The sequence below is a fragment of the Pocillopora verrucosa genome, chromosome 6 (assembly GCF_036669915.1).
Source record: "Pocillopora verrucosa isolate sample1 chromosome 6, ASM3666991v2, whole genome shotgun sequence".
In the NCBI taxonomy this organism is placed as follows: domain Eukaryota; kingdom Metazoa; phylum Cnidaria; class Anthozoa; order Scleractinia; family Pocilloporidae; genus Pocillopora; species Pocillopora verrucosa.
In genome coordinates, this window is record NC_089317.1 from 7970411 (window position 1) to 7997941 (window position 27531).

At 36.8% G+C, this 27531-nt stretch overlaps 2 protein-coding genes across 2 annotated transcripts in view; both read left to right on the plus strand.

Moving 5' to 3' along the window:
* LOC131774112 (uncharacterized) overlaps positions 1–6463 on the plus strand; it is a 10799-nt gene extending 4336 nt beyond the window's left edge. Inside the window, exons 4-8 of the mRNA XM_066169233.1 lie at positions 1322–1426; positions 1964–2062; positions 3481–3681; positions 4629–4706; positions 5429–6463. Coding sequence (XP_066025330.1) covers positions 1322–1426; positions 1964–2062; positions 3481–3681; positions 4629–4706; positions 5429–5610 — 665 coding nt within the window. The 3' untranslated portion in view covers positions 5611–6463. The remainder of the gene's footprint in view (positions 1–1321; positions 1427–1963; positions 2063–3480; positions 3682–4628; positions 4707–5428) is intronic.
* Positions 6464–14253: 7790 nt separating this feature from the next.
* LOC131799012 (uncharacterized) lies at positions 14254–26079 on the plus strand. The gene is made up of 9 exons (XM_066168796.1): positions 14254–14848; positions 16075–16131; positions 16741–17115; positions 19847–20101; positions 21053–21157; positions 21938–22030; positions 22941–23141; positions 24111–24188; positions 24883–26079. The coding sequence occupies exons 1-9, from the start codon at positions 14254–14256 to the stop codon at positions 25050–25052; spliced, it is 1929 nt and encodes a 642-aa protein (XP_066024893.1). The 3' UTR covers positions 25053–26079.
* Positions 26080–27531: the final 1452 nt, after the last annotated feature.

A 27531-nucleotide genomic window follows, 5' to 3' on the forward strand; every position in this document is an offset into this window, starting at 1 on the left:
TGAAATTACATTGAATTTTGGCGCGAATGAAGAGACTGATTTGTGTTTTGACAAAGGACAAATATACGGTTAAATCTCTAGCTAAGTGGGGTTAGGGGAAGTTACCAAGTGAGTTTTAAGAGAAATTGGATTTCATTTAGTTCTTCCGTCTCTTCTTCCAGACAGCACGCACCACGAGTCCTCATTATTGTGTACAGGTTGATTGTATCTACATGAGCTGTAATTCCTCTGTTTTTTCTGGAGGAGAATCGATCTCAATACTTCTAAATTATTTTATCGCTAGCATAAATTATTTTAAGTCCAGATATTTGGGTTTGCGGAAAGATCCATGCTGCAGGAATTAAAATTGTAGACTGTATTTTTCTATATTTGTAGAGGTATATTTCCCCTTTATTGGCCTGATCTCTTGCGTGGGTTTAAAGAATACCTGTCAATCGCAATATCATTTATTGTGTTTATTTGGTCGACCGACAGATGAGCTGGGAAAGAGAACTTGCTCATAGACGACTAAAATGTGCAACGGGTTGTTCTTCCTCTTCACGTAGCAATAGGTTCTCGAATTGATTATCCGAATGACATCCGCAACTCCTCCGCGAAAAAAGGCCTGTAGTATAAAATGCGTTGACTTGAAACGGGTTGATATTACTGTTTCTAAAACTCATTCGAAAAGCAACTTTGAGTAGTGCTCAAAATTGTAATTTCCAGATAACTTAAGTTTCACTTACCTTGCGGGTTATTTCTCACTAGAATATGATTTATTTCCGAGAGCTTGATGATTGTTAAAGCAAGGAACAATGCTCAATGTCTCAATTATCTTTTTAAAATGAAGTAGAACGCACAGCTTCATTCACCATTATATTGCATTTTTGACTACATATTTTAAAGATGAAACTTGAGAGAAAAAAAAAAAAAAAAAAGAAGATTAAAATATCGAGCAAGTTCTAATTCAGACCCTCTGAAAGAACGAAACATGACCACAGCGAATACAAAAGATCCTTTCTAGAGAGGAATTTTTTACCATTTGACAGATAAGTGCGCGTAGAAGAAAATCTTCGGGAGACTTTCAGCGAAATCATACCGGGGCCTCGTCTTTATCAACGTGACAAGATAAATGCTTTTTTATTAACCCAGGTCTATCAATTAAGGAATGTGTATAACAACAAAAATAATAGAGGAAATTTTTTTTCGTTTTGCATTTTGCATATTTGCATTTCGAGGCTTAGATCCACCACTGAGACTCTGCGTTGAGTTAGGCCATGGAGTGGTAAGAAACTTAGATTCAAAACTTATCATCTTTCTCATTCTGTTCATAAATCCCCAGGAGACAGACTTGAAAAGCTCGACCAGGTTGAAGGTTTAATCAAAGATGCTACTGAGGATTGGAACAGCATTCAGAAAGCATTCAAAGATGCATACCCATGCGAAGGTCATATGATCCATTAATTGTTTTCAACGAATTAATCATAATTTTAATTAGTTGATAAGTTGATTGACTTCCAAAGCTGATATGTCACTGGTGATACAAATTTTCTTTAAAAAATGTAACACACGAACAAAGGGCTATCCAGATGAGGGTTTAATACTGGCTTGATTTTCTGGTGCAATGGAAATTTAGCGCCTCTTCTTTCTGTCATATTTTGCCTCATGGCCATGTGTGGCAGTGATAATCGATTGCTGGCTTTTAATATTGGGTGCGAGATAAGAAATTGAATCATCATCTTCCTGTGACGAAGTGTGTTTGTTCGTGTAATAACAGTAACATGTTATATGTTTCTGGTACTGCAAAATACTGAAGTAAAAGCTTTCCTGAAAAGAATCGTTTAAAGTTAGTTCTTAGGGAAGGTGAGGCTTTTACAGGTTCTATATGGAACTCACTACCATTATCGATTATAACGAATTGGAGACCATTCTGTTTGGTATGAGTTTTAGACTAAGAAATATTGCATTCTCAATTTCTTCCTAGGACGTGTATGTGTATTCAGTGGCATTGAGGAAGAATTGAAAACGATCAGAGTCACTTTAGGAACCTTGAGAGAGATGGAAAAAGAGTGGATGAATGTAGGTCAGTCTCGTAAAAAAAAAATGGTTGACTCTGGAATAGTCACCATTAGGAATTCGAAATATGGAGATGGTACCTTATTATGACAGAGCGGCTATGGGTTATACTATGTAATATTATGAACTTATCGATTAATTGGGCGGCACTGACCGAGAGCCAAATATTTTTCCGTCCAACCCGACCAAACTTAGTCAATAAGCATTTTATCATATGACCATTAAGTGTCGAAAATTTTAAATAAACTTTTGTTTCAACCTAAAAGGACGTACTTATGTACAAAAGAGGGACGTTTACTGGAAAACTAATATCTCTTGAAAGATTCTACAGTAGACATATTTCGTTTTTGTTCGAGGAGTCAGAAAAAGAAACTCAATATTCATTGAGAAGCGCGAGGAGAAGTGGACAGGAAAAAAATTGGGAGCTTGAGCAGCTTTTTAATTAATTTCAATCGACGTTTTAGACGTTCACCCATCAACATTGTAAACCTATCAGATCAGCATGTTTTTTTTAATTTTTCAGGTAATTTCCCAGCGTTCGAAAATAAATAAGTCATTCTTCATTCTCATCGAAGTTGGCGAGATCTTTTTGCTATATAATATATAAATCCTTTATTGGCCAAACAGTCGGAGCGCCCTTATTCATAATTTGTTTTTCATCAGTATTGTCGTAACCCTATGCATGTTTATTCTTACTTAGAGGTCTCTACATTCTATATGCGTTATATTCTCCAGCTAAAAGGTTAAGCTAAAGGTCCATGAATGCATATTAGCCACGTTCTTAAGGAACTCAAATTGGCTGCGGTCCATAAAACGCACAAAAAAAAGGAAAAAATCGTCCAATATCCAGCCATCTTAACCTAAAACTGCTCACTAACGCGTACGGAATGTGGATGAGAATGAGTTAGTATAAACCTGCTAAAATTCATAGCATGGCCAAAGAACTTACAAAAGAGGACACTCTTTATGAATTAATGATATCTTATATTGCTTATAGCTGTATGTTCATTTAATCTGAAAAAAACACACAGATTTAGAATAATATTTTCAAATGACAGTATTTTGGTCAAAAAACCGAAAAAGAAAACAAGAACAACAAAAATTATCAGCCAACTTTGAGTGTGAAGTTTTTTTTCTCCAATTGAGACTCTCAGTCGAAATTAGCCAGCGGATGAACGTGATTATGACCAAATTTGATTTGCTTAATCTGGCATTTGGCCTCTAAAAACATTTGGCCTCTTGGAATTAGTCTTCCTTTTATCGGAATAAGTCTATTGATTTTAAAACACCTGAAACAGCAAACCCTGATTTGAACAATTCATGAGCAACCATCAGATTTCTCGTAGACAGTTTGATGTCATTATCTTGGTCAATCATTCTGTAATCGTAAATACTGTTTTTCCCTTCTTTTTCGTTGCATATTAGAATCTATACTGACATCGTCAAGCAGTGCTCAAGCGATCATACAATTATTGGAAAAATCTCTACCCTCTGGTGAAGATTATTTCAGAAACCCAACCTCTGAGAACAAAACAAGCATCCGTGGCTTGGCAAGAAAAGCTAAAAATTTAAAAAGATTGGACGTGTTTAAGCACTTAAGAGAGATCACACCAAGAGGAACAACAGGTTTGTTGTTTAATGTCATTTCCTTAAATCCTTTTCAATACTTATCGATTGATTTTTGACCAGTAATAACCGTGATGCCTTGTTAACAAAATAGTCGAAGGCCTTTAACATCGAACTCTCTTCAATTTGTGAAATTCAAATAAGAAACATTTTCCAGTTTGCAAGACACGTTTGGATATGACTCGTGTCATGTTCAGTTGCAAAATAATGCTCCTCTTACTATTTGATTATACGTATATATTTAGTTACAACGTTAGATTACGCTCCACAGGTTTGTAAACTATTTGAATAAAATACAACGGAAAAACGGAAAGCAAAAGTGGTATTTTGAAGTAACCCAGGAAAAACCAAAACAGATAATACTTTTCGTTAAACTAATTTCGCACTAACAAACTTTTTAAAGTTTTTAATTAAGAATAGACTCGGCGGGGGAATCATTTAAGGAAAATAAAATTCTCTCCTTGGCGTGGACATGACAGTCATCATCTATTCCTCTGTTCCCTAGACAATAAGCAGCTTCTGTTTCAACCAGTTGTAGAGCGTGAAAGACAATTGATGTTAACAAAAAAAAATGACTGCGAGAAAACTGGGCTATTGGTCTCCTCGCCCAACCAGCTAAGAAAAAAAGTACCAACTGGGTCGCGTTGCTGAGGTTAATGATCTCGAAACAATATTCCGTTTCGCTCAACAACAGCTGAAAAGAGAAAGTAAGTCTCGAAAAAGAACGAAGTTCTTATAAACGCAAGGAAAAAACGCGAGCCAATTCACGTGATGAAAAAATCAGCAATGATAATGGAGGGGGGAGCGGTCCTCATAAATTCCATAAATCGCAGTTTGAAATCATATGACTCGTGGGGTCGAGCCTTTATTACCATTCTAAGTCTGTGTGTGAAGCCATTGAGATAAAGTCAGAATTTTTTCCAAAGACGATTCTTCCTTTATTTCAGGTCCTCAGTTACCTGATAGCTTGTCCATCAAGGAGATTCCGAAAGACAGAAAACATTATGTTTCATTATCTTTGGAAAGTGAGTAGTGTTTTGTGAAATAGTCGTCCAATAGCAGCGCCTGCAGGTAATACATTTAATTTGTTCAGTGGCCTGTTGCATGTTCCAGGCCATTGACGTTCACGGTGACTACAACGTTTTCGAATCCAATTTGGATTAAGGTCACCCAGTAAATTAAGATGTGGGTGCTTCCGGCTGTGAAATTCCATTTGTGACCTAATTGCAACCGGCCGAGAAACAATCACTTTTATTGAACCGGTAAACTTGTGGAGTCACCCCGTATCGTGTAATGGACCCCTTTGCACATGCGTTCAGTTTCATGCTTTGTATCGCTTTTTTGTTTCTGTTCCTTAGGAAAACAATTTTCACGAGGCTTTTTGGGAATACACAGAAAACTAAATATCATCAAAAAAAACTTTTAAGCTTGGTCTTCTCGTTTAAATAAGAGATATTGAAACAGCAGAACAATTTCTGTTATCACTAGTGAGTCTGGAATGGTGTCTTTACTTTTACATCTATCCAACTCCATATGTTGAGTGCATCACATAGACGCATACTAGAAATAAAACCATATTTCAAATATGTTATTCGCTTTTCATTACAATGGTCCATCGGTATATCCCTGATAGCAGTTCATAAAGTGGGTCACTCATATAAGTTGATGGTCTAGCGGGCGTTAGATAATAAACAAGTCATATTCCATGACGCACAATAAAGGTAAATGTTTGTTTTCTTTAATTTAGTGGCATATTACAAGATGTGGGATCGAATAAAGGAACTGGATTTGAGACAAAGCGACATGAAATACCTAGAGAGGACTTCCTTAATGCATTTTCTCGTCATGCAACACGACATAAAAACAGTGGGTGAACTGTACGACTGTCTATGTGAATATGGGCAGCCTCACCTTGCCGATAAACTTTAAATATCTTAACGCTACCAGCCCAAGAGGATCTTTCGATCTCATGTTTTCTCACTCTATCCTATGAGATGATACATCAGCTCACCCTTACCACAGGGAACAGATGACTTGCTGCTGAAGTCATTTATGCTGGTTTGACAAGATCAACTATTCCTATAATTTTTCCGACTTGGTCAGTTAGGTAGGGTTGGTTACTATAAAAAGTCATGTTAGTATCGGAAGGTTATTTAGTACTGCACATAATTAAAGTTGGCATTGAGAAAACTGATTTGCTTTATCATTACACTGACATTCCGGTGAATAATCATTTGAAGCATCTGGTAGCTTCAATTTTCGACAAAATTTTCAAGACATCAACAACAAAACGGCTGAAAATTAACATATTTTGAGACCATGTAGGCAAGATTACGCCCTCCTTTGCAATCTTAATTAAAAAATTTCATGCTGAATTCATTCATAACAGCTGCAGGTGGTTTCAGCATTGTTAAGGGTTGGAGGAAAGTTCAGAAAGTCGTAATTAGAATATGTATATACACACATATTTCATAAAGCCTTTATCTCCAAAAAAATTTTGATCAGAATAGTAGGTGTTTGGTTGGTAGATAACGATAACTTAACTTCATTTGCACTTTTTATCAGGCGCGGTTGGATAATCATACTGTGTGAGGTTTTCGACGTGCATTGAGGCTTTTAAGTCAGAATTTAGTAGAATTTTAATAAATGCATTTAAACATTGTGTTTCCGGTATCGGCAAAAAGCAAAAGTATCAACCCTGATTTGCTCACTCTTCATATGTTAATGCTTATATCAATGACTAAAATAAATAGCGATTAATTCGCATTTGTAGGAAATAAAGATTAATTCTAAAACAATTCTTCTCATGCGTTTGAGAGAGAAATTAGTCTCCACGAATGCCAGCACATAAGGGGAAGCGAGAGGGAAAAAAAATTGGATTCCACCCCTTTCCCCATTGTTCCATCACCTTATACGAGGGCCACACGTCAGCAAAAAGTCTGTCGTCAAATTATGCTTTCAAAATGGTTTATCATCCAATCGTAACTCTCCTTGCTCACATGAGTGGGTATATGTTGAGAAAAACCTTCATCTATGCAGGTTTTAGAATGAACGCGCTCATTAGAGGGTCTCAATGGGGTGATGGCTTTCAGTTTACGGCTAACGGTTAAAAATTTTGACCAATTTACGGCTGACGGTTAACACCTTTCCGCTGTTTCCACCAGACATATTTTTTACGGTTAACTTTTTTTTAATTTGTCAATTTTTACGCCTAGTGACTTAATTTTTTTGGCCTTTTTACGGCTAACAGTTAACCTCATTGAGAACCTCTTATTAAGTTGCAACTTAAACATGTTTTAAACAACTTAAACAACGTTTTCTTTTCACTTCAATGCAATTGGTTGGTTTCCTAGTTGGAATTCTTATGAGCGAAAGAGCAATTTTTTTTTCCTCAACTCTTATAAAATAAACAAGGCAGATCCGGTGTTTCAATGATGCTGGTTAATTTTTTTTTACCTCAACGTTAAGTTGGCTCTGCTATAGTTGTATATATCACCAGGTTGAATATGTCGACATCTCGCTCAAAATTAAAGAAAAATGGGCCACAACTAGCCTGCCGGACCTAGCGCCCGCTTTCCTGAGTTTCCGATGGCCAAAGTTCAACTTATACACACAGGTTTTGGAAGATTAGAGATTTATCTTCAATTTGCACCAATAAGAAGGGAGTTTGAGAATGAGAAGGCCTGTCCCTATGCACAGGAAAATGCACAAAATTCGAAGAGCGATTTTCTGAAAACTCCAACTACCTGCCGAGGGAAGAGTAATCTTTACTCTTACAGAAACTGTTTCGCTTTTTAAACATCGGTCAACATGATCATGAACCACCATCCTTTTGAGTTTGAAAGTTTTCATTCGTAAATGATGTACTCAAAAATGGAACGTTCCTAGCGAGAAAGCCATTGTCCTGAGTCCAGACAGGAATAAAAATACGCCTATCGAACTAAACAATGCCAACATGGAAACACTAGCACTTATAGTTTTTCCACTTTTGCGGCGAGGTTAAATATTTTGATGCATCAGCTGGCATTAACGGCTGTAACGAAAGTTTTAGAGACAGGAGCTCTTTCTGGAGCTTTCTGAAGCCGTATACATATATGTTTACATGGACAGAAATTTGTCAACGAGCTCTTGAATTATTCTCGGATGAATCTTTGAAAGGCAAAATCTCGCTATAAATAGGTGTGTTCTCAAAATTCGTAATGCTTCAGCTCCGGAAAAAAAATATATACATATACATACATTGTACTAGCCTTTGACAGAAAGTCGGACGCAAATGGCAATCGCAGTTAGCTTTTTAAACTCGCTGGTGGAGTATGATAAAACGAAACATAAGAACAAACAATAACTTGTGAGGCCATTGTTTCTTAATTCCGCACTGACAAGTACGTTTCGCCGCTAATTTTACAGATCTATAATTTTTTCGCCACCACGAATAAATGTCGTAAAGACAATAGACATAAGCATGAGGATACCACTTTCGATTCAATTTTCAACTCGTGTTTGAACCTGTAATTTTTTAAGACTTTTTCTCTTTTGAATATTGTTTAATGATTGTCCTCTGACAGGAAATACACGGCGTCTTTTTTTAATTTTTTTTTTTTTTGGTTATTTAATTCGGTAACCTCTGCTGTAACTGCATGTAATGTGGGTGTCTTTAAGAGAACTTGAGATAATACCTGGATTTAAATTAGGTCACGTCACAGAAATAAATTCCAAACGTAAATCACGTTTTCTCTTTAGTTTAAAAGTTGAGTTGATGTTGTTATTGGCTATATCAAATGGGTTGAAAAGTTTTAGATGGTGTTTCCTCGTGTTTGCAAATAATTGAATTTACTGGAAGGTGGAGTTGTTGCATCATGTTAACATGAAACGCAACAATAAATTTTATTGATAGGTAGAAAGATTTTCATTTGACCATCTACTGGCAACTCTTTGTATTATGTTTCGACCCAACCATTTTTCACAACTTGTCAACACTATTACAAAATAATTAGCCAGGGAAATGGAAAATTTGTCACATATACCCCATGTAACAAGCTAACAGGATTTAGGAAGGTGTATGTGGGAATAGGCTCTCTTGTCAGTATCATTAATTTGCTAATCACTCCTGTTGGCAATGTTTTGACGAAGTTGGGCTGTCGGGGCAAAAGGAACTGAGAATTTTAGTAGGAGTGACTTTTTTCAACCCGGAAAACTATCATCGTGAAAGCCATACTTGTGCCTAGTAATTCATTCTTATTCTGATAAACTAGTGTTAAGAAGGATACAACATTTTTTTTTCATAAATTTGATGCATAGTCTGTGCACAAAACTTTAATTTGACTATACTTTTAGAGCAATACCAATCCATACCCATAATAAAATGTTAGGAGGATCAGAGGAAAAACTAATGTGCCATACATCTACTACATTTCATGTAATTATTTTAATTACGTGAATATGAACTGATACTAGGAGATCTAATAATATTCAAAAGAAAATAAAATTTGGTTGAAAAGTAAATTTCAGCATAGGCCGGATACACAAAATTCTTAGAAAAGAAATGTCTACTAATGAAAAAGCTAGGCAAACTTTCTTAACAACGCCTGCCAGTACCTGTATGGTAAAGTCATTGGAAGTAGTCATTATCCCAGTTTTATATGTTGAAAACACACGCACATACAGATATCCTATAAACCTATAGTTCAAGCCTGCAATGGCTTTGAAATTCTGATGCACACCTCAAAAGGAGAACAAATAAGTCTCAAGTTTCTCTTCATTCATCTGGTCCTATTTGTACTGATCATGCACAAAAGAACTCTCTGTGGTAAGAGGGCAGGCTTTCCTTTCTTTATTTAAAGAAATACTGAGGTTATCATCTTTCCACAAGCTCAGTGGAAAGTGAGAGTGATTGAGACTGATAGTGACTATGTTATTTGAATAAACATCCAGAGGAGGATAAAAAGTAAGATAAGGTCTGCACAACTCTCTCATTTTAATTTTTTAACCCATAAAGCTAAGGCATTTATATTCTTGCTTTGTGCATTATGTGGACACCAATTAATTTGACGTTCATGCGTCAAAATACGCAAAATGTTGTCTTCATCTATATGCCCTAAACATTACAGGGGAGGAGGCAGGTCAAAGTAAAAACATGAATTAAAATTGGAGGGCCCTCATTTATTCCAATCCTAATTAAAGGAAGCTCTTGCCTTTTCCAGATTCCCACCCTTTAAAACTCACATATCTTGTGGCCAATTCCTTATATCAATGTCAAGTTTGGGTATGACCATTGGGAAGAAACACCATAAATGAAAGCTTGAGCAAGAGTATTTAATGCAATCAAAATAATAATGTATATCCCATGTTACAATGTGGTAACTACACAGCAAAATTATATCATCACACAATTCCAACCAAAAGAAGTCAAGTTATTGACTAATCTGCTTCAACTTTTGGGGGCTTATTAGGTATAGAGAAATATTCAAATATGGTGAGCAATTACAATAAATATAAAGTTGGCAGTTTGAAAACTAAAAGATTTACATTACAATCATCAGACCCTTCGCATCCTAGCAAAAAAAGGGTCAATTACCACCATAACTTCTCCAAATGTTCAAGCTTATCTCATAGCAAATGACTGTACAGGTCATGTGGAAGATTCCTGCATGGGAAATGACATTTCAATTACCTCAGCAAACTGTAATCATCAGAACTGCAACCTAAGGTGTATTTGCCATAGTGCTCGAGTTTCCAAATTAGTCATGTAATTGTTGCAGTGGAGTTCACTCCTTTTTTGAGGCTATTGATCATTCTGTTAAGTGTGAAAACATAAAATGTTTATCACATACTCAAATAATTTCTTAAATCAAAAGTTATAACTCTTTTAAAAACCTGTGTCCTTTAATTGTGCTCCAGAAATAGTAAATGGTATAGAGAAAGGAAGAAAGTTAAATGCAACTTTGTTGTGAATGTTAATTATGACAGCAACAAAAACATCTGTGAAGCTATAATAACAATTACCTTTCCATGTAAACAAACCACTCTGACGCATGATATGAATAAATGTAATCCCACCCAGTTTGAAAGTAGAATCCAAAATCTAATTAACTTACCGGTGAATAGGAAAAAGCTTAATGTGTTTATCCTGCTTCTGTCATTTTAAATATCACAAATCAATCAGGGCACCACTTCAGTGTGATTTTTTCAATGATGTGTACTTTTCCTTAGGAAATCTATTTTTAGCATTTATCTTTCACCAGCTGACATCTGAGAAAAATTAAGTCCACAATCACTGGTAATTTAAACCATTGCAGACAAACCTTACAACTGATTAAATTTTATTTGATCAAAAACATGAAGCGCATTAGAAGGAACTTAGCTATCACAATTCAAGTTTCCCTTTTCAAGTATTCTGTGAAGTTTTTTCTATTGTATGGTGAAGTGTACAGCTTCCCTCATTTCACTGTCTTCTGTTCATTTGTTTGTTAGCTTTCCTAACAGCCATAACTACTGTTGTCAACAAATGCAAGGAGCATATAAAATGTGTACAGTCATGAACACTGTAATCCCTGTGTGTGACTAGCATCTACTTTCTTCTTTCAATGTCACCCCTGAATCAATCATTGAGGTCATGAGAATGATGGAAATGATAGTCAACTGAAGAACCTCTTGATTATTAAACAAATTCTCCTTGCCAGCACATAAGGAAATGTATAGAGAACAGTATGGAGAATATGTATACTGATGTTAGGGTGTAAAGGGCTACAGACATCATGCAATTAGTTTTATATATGTAGAGTATTGCTTGAATATATGATTAGGCTAAGTGCATTAGTGCCTAATAAACATCTTGCAAACAGCTTATTTCTGGCAGCTTTGAAAGGTTCTGTATCCCCTCTTTCAAAGAAAAGTATTTCCCATGAAAATGTAAACGTTAAAGACATATTCACTACAAACAACAGGGTTTTTTTTCCATTGGAAGTGTTTCACTATCAGATTCTCATCACAATTTTTTGTTACATTTGAAAGCATCAGAATATTTTAATCATTACAACATAATGAAATCTCCCATTTTAACCCTTTAAGTCCCATTAGTTACCCTAGACAGAATTTCTCACTCCAGTAAAGTGTTCTTATATAGAATGAAGTTTCAAACTCATTAAAATTAAGTTGACTTCATGATTTAGATCTTAGTTTAAGAAATGTGCAATATTTCTTTACAAGGATGAAAAGGGAATGCCATTTTTCAATTTTTAAAATAGCAAATGCCAAAAGTTAAAGAGGAATTAAAAAAGACTAATAAAATATGTCATAAGTATTCACTGAGATTTTAATCATTAGCTGGCACACAGAAATATAAAAGAGGCTTTGTGAAAAAAAACCAGGGCAATAAAATTAAAGATTCAGGAGAAGCATATGAAATTAACTCTAGTTTACTGATGATCTCTCCTGCATTCAATCTGGATAGAGAACTCTGCAACACTTGAACTAAAACATAGAATTTAATTATTTGCAGGCAGGTTAAGGAGGAAATAAAAAGATGGATATTTGTTACATAAAAAGAAACCCCTTACGATAAATTAAAGCAGAAGCATATTACATATTGCTATTTTATCCTTCCCACAAAGTGCGGCGAAGGTTTTCCCATGGTCAGTGCTCTAGAGTTTCGTTGCTGTAAAGTAATTCCCTTAGTAAACCACATGATAACTTTTGACGAAAGAATCGGCTGTATCACGAGGCAAGATGGTTTTTCGCCGAGAAGTCATCGGGCAGTTTCACTGAAAGTTGCTCTTTTCCTCAGAGACTGCAAAGCCAGAGGCTATCGTCGTCGAGGCGCCGTTCAAACGGAAAACGATGAGTTTATAGTTATCTGATACAAGTTAATATCAAATATGGATTTTATCAGAGAGAGACCTCTTTAGTTTAAGTGCAGCATTGCCATACGACCCATTTCGCTCAATGGCAAATAACTGACATCAGTATCGTAAATGATTATTTCGTGTGCATCGACTTTTGGACCGGTGGATCAATGGGGCAATCAGTCAACAAAGCATGGATTTTCAGGATTTCATTGAAAACAATATTGAGGTAATTTGAAGCTGCAACTGCAAAATTAAAGTGTATCGGAAACGAATCCCTTTCTAACGAAAAAAGCCAGATGAAGGGCAGCGAAATCAAAAGTACTTTGATTGGAAAAAGGCCCTTAAAAACACCTTAGTAAACAATGCATTACGATTACCAAAAAAAAGTGTTACATGTAAAAACACGTGAGCCTAATGGCCGTAGATTAGAGTCCAGTCCGTTGCGATTTCGGTAACGCAATAACTTTCACACAGCACTTGGATTCTCTATCATTTATTTGAATAAAATTTGTGTTTCTTTATTTATCTCGTTGAAATGCTGTCATCACATTGACTTAGGTTAAGAGAATACACGGCCGGTCCCTTCAAGCTCGTGTTTATGCTAGTTCAAGCAACAGGATATTTGTCAGGTCAGGATGGGGCTCGAACTTTAATACAAATTATGTATTTCTGGTCACAAACTACGAAGGAAACTACAACTGATAGGATTTTCATACGATGAGAAAAGTGCAACTGCAGTCATGTGGAAAGACAAAGGGTATGAGTACATCTCATGCGCGTGAAATAAACAACAATAAGGAGCTTCGCTTGCGACATTTCAGCCGAAAAGAATGTTGTACAATCGATCACGGCGTGGGAAAAGGCTCCTTAATCAGCATTCTTTTTAGCTGAACTCACTAGTTATCTTCCCCTAATTTTTTTAGTGCTATGCGTTCATAACAGCCGTCTTCGAAGCTGGTACGGAGCGTAAGGCCGACGACATTGAGGAGTAAAATCTCCTCGGTGTCGAAGATCGAAAGGCGTCCATTTGGCCATACAGCTACATCCTTTGGAAAGAAGTGTATAGAAATAGCCGCTATATGTGTATTATTGTTGTAGCTAACATCTTACGGCGCTCCGGCCACGCAATACGTTCGTCCCATCTTCTACATTTCATCTCTCTCTCTACCATAGTTGCCGACGTTCCTTCACACTTTTCTACGTCACAACGATGTAACATGGCCGCGCGCTTAATGGAGACCTTTTTGGCCGCCAAATGTTACTTTCAATGAGCAAAAAAATAGTCAAGGAGAACTCGTTGGGCGCCAAGGTCGATTATTTCTAAATTTATATACAACTATCAACCACAAAATGCAAAAAAATAAAAGTGTTAAAGGCACATTAATTAGACCACCTTAAAAGTAATAAGAAAACTGGCTGGTATTGTGAGGAGTGAAGCGCAACTTGATCCTCACCGATCGTTGCTTTTCACCAAAGTAATTTCTTTCCATCCTACCAACAGCTCTGTTTGTGGTCGAATACCTTCCTTTACAGATTGACCTCTAGACGCCCGATTGTGGTTAAACTCATCAAGGACTATGTAAATATCGAATTAATTAGCGTAACCACTATGCATAACCATGAAAGCAACAAGAGAAGTCGATCAGTTATGATGACGAGCAAGACGCGACTTTATCTTGATGATCACTGATTTTCTCTAAAGTAGTCTCATTCCACCCTGCTTACAGCTATGTCTTTTGTCGAATACCGAGTTCTTCTGTATCAGTTTAGCGAGGAAATCGATTGGCAAACTCAACGAAGAAAGTTGATATTTATCCTTAGAGCTTACCTTTCTGATGGCTCGGAAGGAGGTATCACTGACATGGATTCGTTACTTACTATGCTGGAGGAGAATAGTATTCTTGGAATTGATCGTCTTAATGTAATGAAGGAACTACTAAAGGAGATAGGAAAGTGGGATCTTCTTCGCAGAATAGAGCGATTTGAAATAAAGAGAAAGGACTACAAACAGTTACTGGAGAAGATAAGTCACACACTCGACGAGTCCAATGAACTGCAACGACTCATTTCAATCTGCAGAGGAAAAAATCTGATAGCTCGTGAAAGCGAAGAAGATATCGTCGATGTCAATGCATTGTTCACAATGCTAGAACAACAGAACAGTTTTGGCATAGAGGACCTCACTCTCCTGAAAACCCTAGCAAACGAGGTGGGGAAACCAGATTTGTGCAGACTACTAGAGGAGTTTGAGAAGAAGAGAAAGCAGGAAGAAGATGCCGAGCGGGAAAGGAGAGAGAGGGAGGACAACATACGAAGAGCGAGAGGTACGGAACAATTTCTAACCGAAATTCTTTCTTTTTTTCTAAACATTTCATCAAATTTTCTCGGCCAAACTTTGATTTGAAATCGAACATGGCGAGTGGAATTCTTGGTTTTTGAGTTAGTGAAGTTTTCAGACTTAAATTTAGTGTCTTTTCAATCGACTAAGAACTGTGAAATCAGAAACTAAGCTTGCGAAGATTTGATTTCGGACTATGTTGCTAACACAAATGGATAGTCGTTTTCACTTACCTGTATGGAAAATTGAAACCCTCGACCTCACATGGTCGCTCTACCAATTGCCTAGGTATTGCTTCTCAACTCGATATTCCTACAAGGTTTTAGCTTAGTTTTAGGCTCACAGAGTGAAAAACGTGCAAAATATATCCATGTAGTTCATTGTAATGTTATTGATGGGGGTACACCTTTTCATGTGCACCCTTTTGAAGGCATCGATAGAGTGCTGGTAAGACATGTTGAGACAATATGGCGGGCGAAAACACTAATTTCGTTCCAGGGCCTCCTCTATGTTATTTTCAAAAACGGCGAGTCGCTGGCAAGAGTTAAAGGAGAAGTTTTCTCCACTTAGTACGTGGTGTTTACATCCTTTGTGCAATTTGCTAGTTACCGCGGGTTGAGACTCCAACGAATCAACAAGTGCTTGAAATTTGTCTTTATTTACGCTAAAAGCTCATCTATGGACGTTTCTACTTTCAAAACACCTTGATAACCTGGTCATATACCCAAAAACAAAACGTGAGATTTACAAACAGCTCTTGAAAAGTTATCGCAAAAGAATTGAGTCTAAAAAGACCTTTTTGTAGCTTTCAGCTCCAAGAGATGCAAGGAGTGAGATTTTACCCCACTTCTGATCACTTAACCATTAACACCTAACATCAGCTTACATATTCTCCATTCTGTTCTTCATACATTTGCTATGGCACTGACAAGAGGAATTTAGTTAATAATCAAGAGCTTCTTCTTACGATTATTTTCTTAATTCATGGGCGAAATGATTGAGTCAGTGGTCACGCCTTATTTGGAAATTAGATGCTAGTTACCCTATGGGTCTAAAAGGTTAATATACCAGTAATCAAATGGCCCTGCAAACCGTAATTCTATGTCAGGAACATGAAAAGTCTGCGAAGTGAAGTATTTAAACAGATCGATGTTCAATATTTCTCTCCCTGTATAGTTATTAATACAAAGATTGTTTTATTTCACATTCAAGCTCAGGCCGCTTCTGTTATTTTTGGTGGTATAAACATAGGAGAAAGATTAATAGGAGGTAAGACAGTGTTAATTAATCTTGCTGAGAAGCAAAGCCAAATTATGTGGAACCTAAAATCTGAAACAGTTAAACCCGCGGACACAGTGGTTTTAACAGGCTCACACTACTAGAGTCTTTGCGTGGTTATGGCAAACTCAAAACTAATATTATCATCCTTACCAGAAAGCAATGATAAGAACCAACAAAGAAAAAGACATTTTCTTGCTATCTACTACTGAAATAAACATGGAAATTGATTAGTCTGGACAATATTCGTTAAAGTGCTTTCCTTGAAAAATCTTTTACATTTTTTTTTTGCTGTGATCGAAAAAGAATAGTTTGTGTCTATAGTCAATCCACTTCTCTTTATTCATAAGCTTCCTTGTCGTCTGTCTCAGTAACATGTAACTTTCGAAAACAGCAATCCACTCAAATCTAGTCTTTGCTAGGCTCTCAGTTGCTGGAGATAAGCAAAGAAGTAGTAAAGAAAAATATGCGAGGAGCCTGTGAAGGAGTACTCTCTCCAGCCGACTCTCCCCAAACGTTTGTTTCTTTGGCTAGGCCCTCTTTTTCGGTCGACTCCACAAGCGGCTAACGTAACCCTATGATTTCTACATTTTTTACAAGTTGTCACACCTCACTGTACTTTCCGCAATGTTACTGGTGGTGCTGTGGTCGTAACTACATGGATGGTCCTTCGCAGGAGTCCCAGTATGGAAGCATTTGTCAATGCTTTCAAAGAAGCTGTTCTTCCATTTGGAAATTGCTTGCGTGCAATTAGTGAAGGATCGATCCGATTTACGATTCAAGCAGAAAACATTTCCGCTCTTGACGCACTTTGGCAAAGTTATCGAGACGAAACACTACAGACAAATTTACAAGAGTTTCTTGTTACTGAGAAAATAAAGCAGCTGGCAGGTGGTGAAGTGACGTTGACTGTGCACATCGACGAAGATGAATACAGAAATGCTATGTTGGATTTGATGATATCAGGAACAGAAGGTAATTACACCTTTAATAGTCCCGCCATTATGCATAACCCCTTCTGCGAGATGAATTAGAAACGTCTCTTGTTATGGCTATCAATGAGACGAATCACGGAATCTAGAAGATGTGATTTGAAAATTAAAGTTGTTGCGTTACAATCCATCTAATATTTTTCCTCGTATGCGACTTATTACTTCACGAGACTGAAAATGCACCAGCTCATATATAAGCCTCCAGTTTTATTTTCCAGCTGATGTTTCCTGATTTAATCTTACCTTTAATCTTATCTCTTTCATGAGATAACACTATTTGATTAAATAGCATCCAATTGTGGCGCGAATAAAGAGACAAATTTTCGTGTTGACAAAGGACAAATATACGCTTAAATCTCTAGCCAAGCGGGGTTGAGGAAAGTTACCAGGTGAGTTTTCAGAAAAATTATGTTTTCATTTAGTTTTTTCGTCTCTTTTCCAAGACATCATGCACTACGTGTTATCATTATTGTGTACGAGTTGATTATAATTATCTACATAGCTGGAATTCCTTTGTTCTTTCCGGAGGGGACTCGATCTCAATACTTCTAAATTATTTGATAAGCGCTCTTTGTTCGCTTACGCTCTTCCTTGCCGCTAACATAAATTGTTCTAAGTCCAGATATTTGGGTTTGCAAAAAGATCCATAGTGCAGAAATTGAAACTGTAGACCTGGTATATTTCCTTTTTTTCAGCCTGATCTGTCGCGTGGGTTTAAAGAATACCTGTGAGTCGCAACATCACTTTTTGTGTTTGTTTGGTCGAACAACAGATTGAGCTGGGAAAGAGTAGTTGCTCATAATCGATCAAAATTTCTTTCTCTTCACGTGACAACAGGTTCTCCAATTGATTATCGAATGACATCCGTAACTCTTCCGCGAAAACAGCCCTGTGAGATAAAAAGCGCTGACTTCAAATGGGTCGATGTTGCTGTTTCTAAAACTCATTCGAAAAGCAAATTTGAGATGGGTTAAAAAATGTAATTTCCAGAAAACTTAGTAGCGAATGTGGCCAAAAATCGAGCATGTTCAAAATATGGTGGCAACAGCCAAAAATTCAATTCGGCTCATATTCTCCAGTTAGGTAGGCCGTAGAGAGAAACAAACCATTGCATACTTCGTTTGGCTGAATATTGTTTTATTTTCGAGAAAATTGACAATAACTAAATTCTACTCAAAATGCCGCATTTGAAGCACAAAATTGCAGGCGAATCTCGGAGCGTCGCGTTACAAATTAAATGAAGCCTGGACGGATAAAAGTACCAAATCGTACATGGGTTTGTTTACTTTGTTTTTTCTGGTAAAATCTGGATTTTTAGTATTTTAGAAGTGAGTGTGAAATTCTGGTCAGACCAAACAACAGGCGTGTCAAATCCGTCATCACGCATCATCTACGCTTTATGATATATTGCCAAATTCATTGATGGCTTTAGACCCGACTATACCTGAGGGGGATAGATCACTGCTTATTCGGCTAGCTTCTTGGGCAAGAATATTAAATATCTAACAAGCAGGGATTATTCTTTTAAAAGCCGCTGTTTCAAATATACAATATCAGCACAATTCACACTCAGAAGACATGTATTTTACGCTAAGTCCCTGATGTGAGATATACCGACCCACACTCGATCCTGCTGTATCAGTTGGTGCAATGATTTTTCTTTGCGTTTCTTGAGTTTCGTGATGCACAGAAATATTTCATAACCGAACGTAAGTTGTTTTGGACCACCACCCGGAAAAGATAATGTGAATGTAAGAACGTGCTACCTGAGTCGTTGTTTAACTACCGGCACGAGTGACTTCACAAGGCGTGGTAGCCACTGGAGAAGTAGTTTAAATATAAATTTGTGGAACGCTGGATGGTGCAAAAATTTCAGTGAAATTTTTGGTTTTCCAGTTGTGATTTTGACCCTTATACAGCCTCTTTTAAATAAAGAAATATTCTGTCATTGCAGTGATGGCTATGCCCTTTGAAGATCTATCGCTTTATCCACCTGAAACAATACTTGAAAAAATACCATGATTCATTAAATCATGATACGTTTATACGCGCTGAATTATTTCCCTAAAAATCCTTTGGAAATCTAAAAGAACTACACCTTCCAAAAGCTAGATTTTCAGCTATTTATTTTGTGTACCAAATAGTTAGATAATGGTTACTTTTGACCTATTTTTTATGTAGTTAAAAGTTGGTCGGACAAATTTAATTCGATTGTGTAAATAAATGGTCAAGAGTTGCTCAAATTGCTGACAACATATATTTTGATGCTGTTTTTTCAGATTTGATACTTTAAATCGCTTCAGGTTTTTTAATTTGTGACGCGACGCTCCGAGATTCGCCTGAAATTCTGAGCTTCAAAAAGTGGCATTTTGACGGAATTCAGTTATTATCGACTTTTCCGAAAATAAAACGATATTCAGCCAAACCAAGTATCCTGTCACTTATTTCCCATTGAGACCCACTAAAATTTGAAATATGGGCGAAATTAATTTTTCAGTTGTTGCCACCAAATGTTTGACCATTGGTAACATCCGCTCTTGAGTTTCACCTACCTTGTGGGTTATTGCTTACTAGCATATCATTTATTTCCGAGAGCTTGATGATTATCCAAATAAGGAAGGATGCTCAATGTCTCATTTCTCTTTTGCAAATGATGTAGAGCGCACCGCCTCATTCAGCTTTATATATACAGCATATTTGACTATAAATTTTAGAGATGAAACTTGAGGAAAAAAGAGGATTAAAAGATCGAGCAAGTTCTGATTCAGACCTTCTGAAAGAACGAAACATGACCACAGCCAATACAAAAGATCCTTTTCCAGAGGGGAAATTCTTACCATTTGACAGAAAAGTGCGTGTAGAAGAATATTTGGAAAATCTTCAGGAGACCTTCAGCGAAATCACACTACCGAGTGATAGCGGAGTAGGGACCTGGAGTAGTGCTACTTCTGAATGTGGATTTGACAAAGGTGAAAATGATAGCTAGTCTCCACCGAATGATAATTCTTGATAGAATAGGTATGAGTTGCTGAGAACTATAGCTCGACTCTCGCCGAGTTCCCATCATTGAATGTCTTTCCCCTTACGGCTTCGCGAGTCAATTGTAATGTAGCCATAAATGTTGATGTCAGATATCCCAGTCTTAGAAAGCTTGCTTTCGTGTTCATAGTCATGTTGGTTACTTGGGGAAACGCCAGTATCCTTGCATAACTGGCCTTTTACTTTGATAGTAGTTGGGTGTAAAGAATGTCTCGAAAAAAGGTAGCCCAGGTGTGAAAGTACATCCTCCAACACTCACCCGAACACGAAGGACAAAGTCAAAAAAGATGCCTGTGACAGAAAGTGTCGCAGTATCGTAATCTATGATGTCACCTCTTCCCTACTAACACCAAACCAAGTCTGAAGGAAAGCAAGGCTCTTAGCACCCTCTCGATCAAGCATGAAAGCTCATTATAGCCAGTAACGTATTAGCGTAACACTGCCTTTCACATTAGCAATATTCTTTCATTAATTCAGCATGGGTTTAGAGACCCTGAGTTCCTCAGTGAACCACCATATACCTAGGTGATACCACTCCCTCAGAATTACAAGATAGCCGGGGTCTTGTCTTGTCTTTATCAACGTGACAAGATAAATGCTGTTGTATTAAGCCAGGTCCGTGAATTTAGGAATGTCTTTAACAACAACAATAATAGAGAAATTGTTTTTCGCTTTGTTACGAGGACAAAGAAAGAAGTGTACTACACCATGAGGAATCGAGTCTCAGATATTTGCATTCCAAGGCTGAGATCCTCCACTGAGACTCTGCGTTGAGTTAGGCCATGAAGTGGTTGGAAACTTAGATTTCTTGCATTTCTTTCTCGATTTCTTTACCGAGTTCAGATCTTTTCTTCATTCTCATTCTGTTCATGAATCCTCAGGAGACAGACTTGAAAAGCTCGACCAGGTTGAAGGTTTAATCAAAGATGCCGTTGAGAACTGGAGCAGCTTTCAGGAAGCATACAGAGATGCACACCCATCCGAAGGTTATATGATCTATTAATTATTTTCAACGAATTAATCGTACTTTTAATTAAATCATAAGTTGATTGACTTTTAAAACTGATACTATCACAGAAGATACAAATTTTCTTTAAAAAAACTATTATTCGAACAAAGGGGTATCCAGATGAGAGTTTAATACTGGTTTGATATTCTTGTGAAAAGGAAATTTAGCGCCTCTTCTTTCTGTCATATTTAGCCGGATGGCCATGTGTGGCTGTGAGTGATAATCGATTGCTTGCTTTTAAGATCAGTTACCAGATGAGAAATTGATTCATCATCTTTCTGCGATGTAATGTGTTTAAAATAGCCTTTGTTTGCGTAATAGCAACAACATAATAAAAAAAAATTATGTAGCGCAAATACTGTAAATATATTCAAAAGCGCTTTACACTAAATACTACCAGATTCACACATGAAAAACCCACGTTATATGTTTCTGGTACTACAAAATATTGAAATAAAAGCTTTCTTGAAAAGAAACGTTTTATAGTTAGTTCTTAAAAACCGCGAGGCTTTTACAAGTTGTAATCGGTAATGGTGGTAAGTTCTATAGGACAGGAGCAGCATGAGTGAGGAACGATCCCCAAGTGTAGAGCAGTTGACTCGGGACGAACAAAGGACAAATAGAAGAGCATAATTAGCAGCTAATGACAATAGATCTGTGATGTAGGGTGGAGTAAGACTGTTTTACGAATTGGAATCCATTCTGTTTGGTATAAATTTTTAGACTAAAAAATATTGCATACTCAATTTCTTTCTAGGACGTGCATTACATGGTGTAGCGGAAGAATTTAAAAGGATCAGAATCGCTTTAAGAATCTTTAAAAAGATGGAAAAACTGTGGTTGAATGCAGGTCAGTCTCATAAAAATTAAATGGTGGACTCTGAAACAGTCACCATCAGTTAATTTAGGGATGGTATTTTATTATGACAGAGTGGCTATAGGTTATACTATGCAATGTTATTTATTTATCGATTTATTAGGAGGACCTGATCGAGAGCCAAATATTTTCCCGTCCAGCCCGGCAAAGCTTAGTCAATAAGCATTTTATCACATGATCACTAAGTGTTGAAATTTTCCAATTTTTTTTTTTTTTCAACTTAAACAGGGTGTACTTGTGTACAAAAGAAGGGCGGTACCTGGACAACTAATATAAAGATTCTACTGTAAATAACTTTCCCTTTTTTTCGACATTACAAAGCACTTGCGATTGAGGACACTCTTTATGAATGATATCTTATATTTAGTATCGCTGTATATTTATTTGCGTTTGTATCTAAACAAACACGTATATTTAAAACAATATTTTCAGTATGACAGTATTTTTGTCAAAAAACGAAAACAAAGCAACAAAAAAAAATAATTATTAGTCAACTTTGAATGTAAAGTTTTCTTTTATCTCCAGTTAAGCTTGTCAATCTGAATTGGCCAGTGGATGAACGTGATTACAACCAAATACTTATTTCGTATTTGGTCTGGCTGAAACTTGCACTTTTTCAGAACTTGAAAGCTCACTGTATTGGCATAGCATAAAAGACCCTGTTAAATTTCATTCATTCCTCCTCTGGCAGTTGATTTACTTGAACTTACATCTGGCCCCTTAGAGTCAGTCGGCTTTTTATTGAAATAAGTCTACTGATTATAAAACACCTAAAACAGCGAACTCTGATTTGAACAATTCATGAGCAACCATCAGATTTCTTTTAGACAGTTTGCGTCAGTATCGTGGTTAATTATTCTGCATCTTTTATGTTGCACTGTAGAACCTATTTTGACATCGTCAAGCAATACTCAAGCTGTTATAAAACAATTGGAACACTCTCTAAAGCTAGATCAAGGCTTTTTCAAAAATCCAACCAGAGAGGACAAAAGGGCTATCCGTGGCTTGGCAAGAAAAGCTAAAAATTTCAGAAGATTCGACGTTTTCTATAACTTAAGAAAGATTACACCACCAGGAACAACAGGTTTGCTGTTTAATATCATTTCCTTAACTCCTTCTCGATACTTATCTATTGATTTTTGAGCAATTATAACCATAATGCCTTGTTAACAAAAAAGTCAGAAGGACTTTAACATTGAACTCTCTTTAATCCGTGAAATTCAGATAGGAAATAATTTACATAACACAAGCAACACTTTTAAGTTTGCAATACATGGTTGTATATTACTCATGTCATGTTCAGTTGCAAAATAATATCCCTGTTACTATTTTAATTTGAATTTGAATATTCGTTAACTATTTGAATAAAATACAACGGAAGTACAGAAGGCAAAAGTGGTATTTTGAAGCGACCCAGGAAAAACCAAAACAGAAAATACTTTCCGTTAAACCAATCTCCCACTAGCTTGCTTTTAAAAGTTTTGAATTAAGAATAGACTCGGTGGGGGAACCATTTATGACAAGGAAAATTATTTCCCTGGCGTGGCGGTGACAGTCATCATCTTTTCCTCTGTAAGCCAGACAACAAGCAGCCTCTGTTGCTAACCAGTTGTGGAGCGTGGAAGACAATCGAGATGTCGAAATGACTGCGGGAAAACTGGGTAACTGGTCTTCTCGCCTAACTGCCTAAGAAAAAAAGTACTAACTGGGTGGCGTTGCTAAGGTTAATGATCTCGAAACAAACGCACCATAGTGAAATGAATTTATTACGTTTCGCTCAACAACAGCTGAAAAGATAGAGTTCGTCGCGATAAACAACAATGTTCAAAATTTCATGTCAACACAGCGAAAAAACGCGAGCGACAAGCAACACACGTGATGAAAGAATCAGCAATGATAATTGAGGGGAGGAGGCGGGGGTCGTCATGAATTCCATAAATCATAGTTTCGAATCATTTGACTCGTGTGGTCGAGCCTTTATTACGATTCTTCGTTTGTGTGAGAAGCCATTGAGTCAGTATTTATTCCTAAGACAATTATTCTTTTCATTCAGGTCCTTGGTTAACTGATAACTTGCTCATTGTGGACATCCCCAAATATATAAAAGAAAAAAATTCAAAACTTTTGGGACGTAAGTAAAGTTTTGTGAAATAGTTGCCCAATACGAACGCCTATATATAAATGCATTTGTACAGTGGTCTGTTTCATATTCCCGGCCATCGACGTTCACGAGGAGCCATTTCATTAAGATGTGGCTGCTTCCGCCTGGAAATTCCATTTGCGACCTAATAGCAAGCGGCCGAGAGACATATTCCCTTTGTAATCACTTTTATTAAACCAGTAAACATGTGGAGTCACCCCATGTCATGTAATAGACTCGTTTGCACATGTTTTTAGTCTCATACTTTGTATCGCTTCTTTGTTTCTGTTCACCAGGAAAACAATAGCCACGAGGCGTTTTGAAAACACGCAAAAAGCTATATATGACCAAAAAAAAAAAATGACAAAGCTTGGTCTTCTCGTGCAAATTAGAAATATTGAAGCAGCAGAAAAACTTATGTTATCACTAGCGAGTCTGGAATAGCGTCTCTACTTTCACCCCTACTCCACATGTTCAGTGCATCACATAGACCCATACTAGAAATGAAACCATACTACAGACATGTTATTCTTTTTTCATTACAATTGATCCATGAGTATATCCCTGCTAACAGTTCATAAAGTAAGTCACTCATAAAACTTGATGGTCTAGTGGGCGTTCAGTTAGAAACAAGTCATAATTCGTGACGTACAACGAAGGTGAATGTTTGTTTTCTTTTCTTTAGGGACATATTTGGGGATGCCGTATCGAAGGGCGGGACCAAGCGAAATGAACTACCCCGAGAGCACTACCATACTGGATCTTGTCGCTATGCGATACGAGTTAAGAATGGTGGGTGAGCTGTATGACTTTCTATGTGAAAGGGGGTTCTCTTACTTCGCCGATTATCTTTAAATATCTCAATGCTACCAACCCGCGAGAATCTCTCGATTTCATTTTTTCTTACTCTATCCTATGAGATGATGAATCAGCTCACCCTTACCACAGGGGACAGATAATTTGCTGCTAAAGTCAGTCATTCTGACAGGTAGAGTTGGTTATTATAAAAAAGTATAATGTCACTATCTGAAAGTAATTTAGTACTACACATCATTAAAGTTGACATTAACTTTTCCCTCATTAGTAACTTACGTTAGTTTTCTAACCGACGCTAAAAATCATTACCTATAATTAATATCGTAAATAGTACTTATCTTTGAAATGGTAGTGGCAGCAAAATTTCATGTTAACACGGTGTTGAAGCTCAAAATTATTTTTAAGGATTTAATCAAACTCCCTACACTTGCTGGAAAAAAAAAACAAAAAAACTGTTGTCAAAGTCAAACCTGCTTTACAAGGATACCGTGTCTATTAATATTGTACTAAAAAACTAGACGACCTCAGTTCTAAAAATAAGTTTTCTCAATTTCATTTCAAACTCACTTAAGTAGTTGGACTGTTTGATTTATTTCTGTTCCAAGGCACAGCCCCGCTAAAGATTAAACTTCGTTTAAAATGATTAAACGAGTGTTATCTTTGACCCATTCATATATATACGAGTTGTTGTATGTTCAAACCAGAGGGTTGCAAGAGTTTTTTTTCTGACCAGGAATTACCAAGTGCTAGTTCATGCATATATTTAACCAAAAGAGAAAGAAAAGAGATGAAAAGTGCTGTACTTTATCATTTCACTGACATTCCGGTGAAGGTTCATTCGAAGGATCTGGTAGCTTCAATCCTCGAAAAAATTTTCAGGACACCAACGACATAACAGCTGAAAATGATCATATTTGTAACCATGTAGGCAAGATTACGCCTTTCTCCGTTAGCAATCTTGATTAAAATCCAAGCCGCTGCAGTTGGTTTCAACATTGCTTAAAGGGTTGGAGGAAAGTTTAGAGAGTCGTAATTAGAATATATATATATATATATATATATATATATAAATGTGGGGGTAGAGTCTACCTTGGCATAAAGTGCTCAATGCCGTGGTAGCAGAGCTGAGTATATATAAGTGAAAGAATCAAAGAGGACGCATCGAGTCTCTGTTACTCTGAGTTTCGCGCCTAAGCGCTCGTCAGACAGAACTTTATTCAATGAAGAACCTACCTCCTTATATACAATTTAGATAAGTAGCTAATTAATTTACTAGTGTAATGATCTGATCTACGTGTGAAATAAAGATTCTATAGAGCTATTGTTGGCGGCTTGTGAAATTTGCTAAGTAAAACTTATTCTCGAGGCGGCATTTAGAAATGAGTTCTGTTCTTTTGTTTAATAAAGACGGCTTCTTAGCTCTAACTAAATAAAGTTTTTCTGTGAGGCACAAGTGGCACCGCTTGCTTTTGTTGCTGTAGGCCGGGGCGGTCGCTAAAATACTCCAGTTTATTGTGAAATTGGTGTTGCTCTCTTTGAGCGTCCAGATATGCTTTGATAGCTCCGTGCTGTTTGAATAGTTTCTGTTCCGAAAAGAAAGTTTGTGTTGCGTGTAACGTTGTTTAAAAGTTCCTTCAGTTAGTCCAATGTAATTCTTTCCGGTTGTGTCATTTTCTGTTGTTACGTTGGCGTTGTAGATGCTGCTTGAAGTGAGGCAGTTGATTTTTAGAGGACAGTCGTTTTTTTTCCTGCAGTTACAGTTGTTTTCCGTGGAGCGTGTCTTGCTTGTCTCGAGGATTTTTCTGTTGTATATATATATATATATATATACATATTTTTTCACGACAGATTAAACACATATTTCCTAAAGCCTTTTTCTCCAAATAAATTTTTATCAGAAAAGCAGGTAACAGGTCGAAACGTCAACTTTTTTTACCCTTTACGGTGGCCAATTTACGTTTTGAACTCAGTTGTTAACACTAAATTACCTGCTATACTCTCCCACCGACACAGCACCACAGTTTCTGTCGAAACCTACCTACTTTATTCATTTGATCAGAATAGTAGGCGTTCGCTGGGTAGATTACAACAACTAAACTCAATCTGCACTTTTTTATCAGGTGCAGTTGAATAATGTGTGAAGTTTTCGATGCACGTGGAGGCTTTTAGGTCAGAATTTAGCAGAATTTAAGTAAATACCTTTAAACACTGTGTTACCGGCATCAGTAAAAAGCAAAAATCAACCCTGATTTGCCCACTTTTCATAAGTTAATCCTGATATCTATGACTGTAAAAAAAATTTCACCGATTGGCTTGCGTTTGTAGAAAATAGAGATTAGTTCAAGAACAATCCTTCTCGTGCTTTTGAGAGAAAAATTAGTTCCCAAGAATACCAGCGCATAATGGAAGAGAGAGGAAAAATTGATTCTACCCCTCCCCCTCACCGTCCCATCATCTTGTACGAGGGCCACACGTCAGCGAAAAAGTCTGTCGCCAAATTAGGCTTTCAAAATGGTTT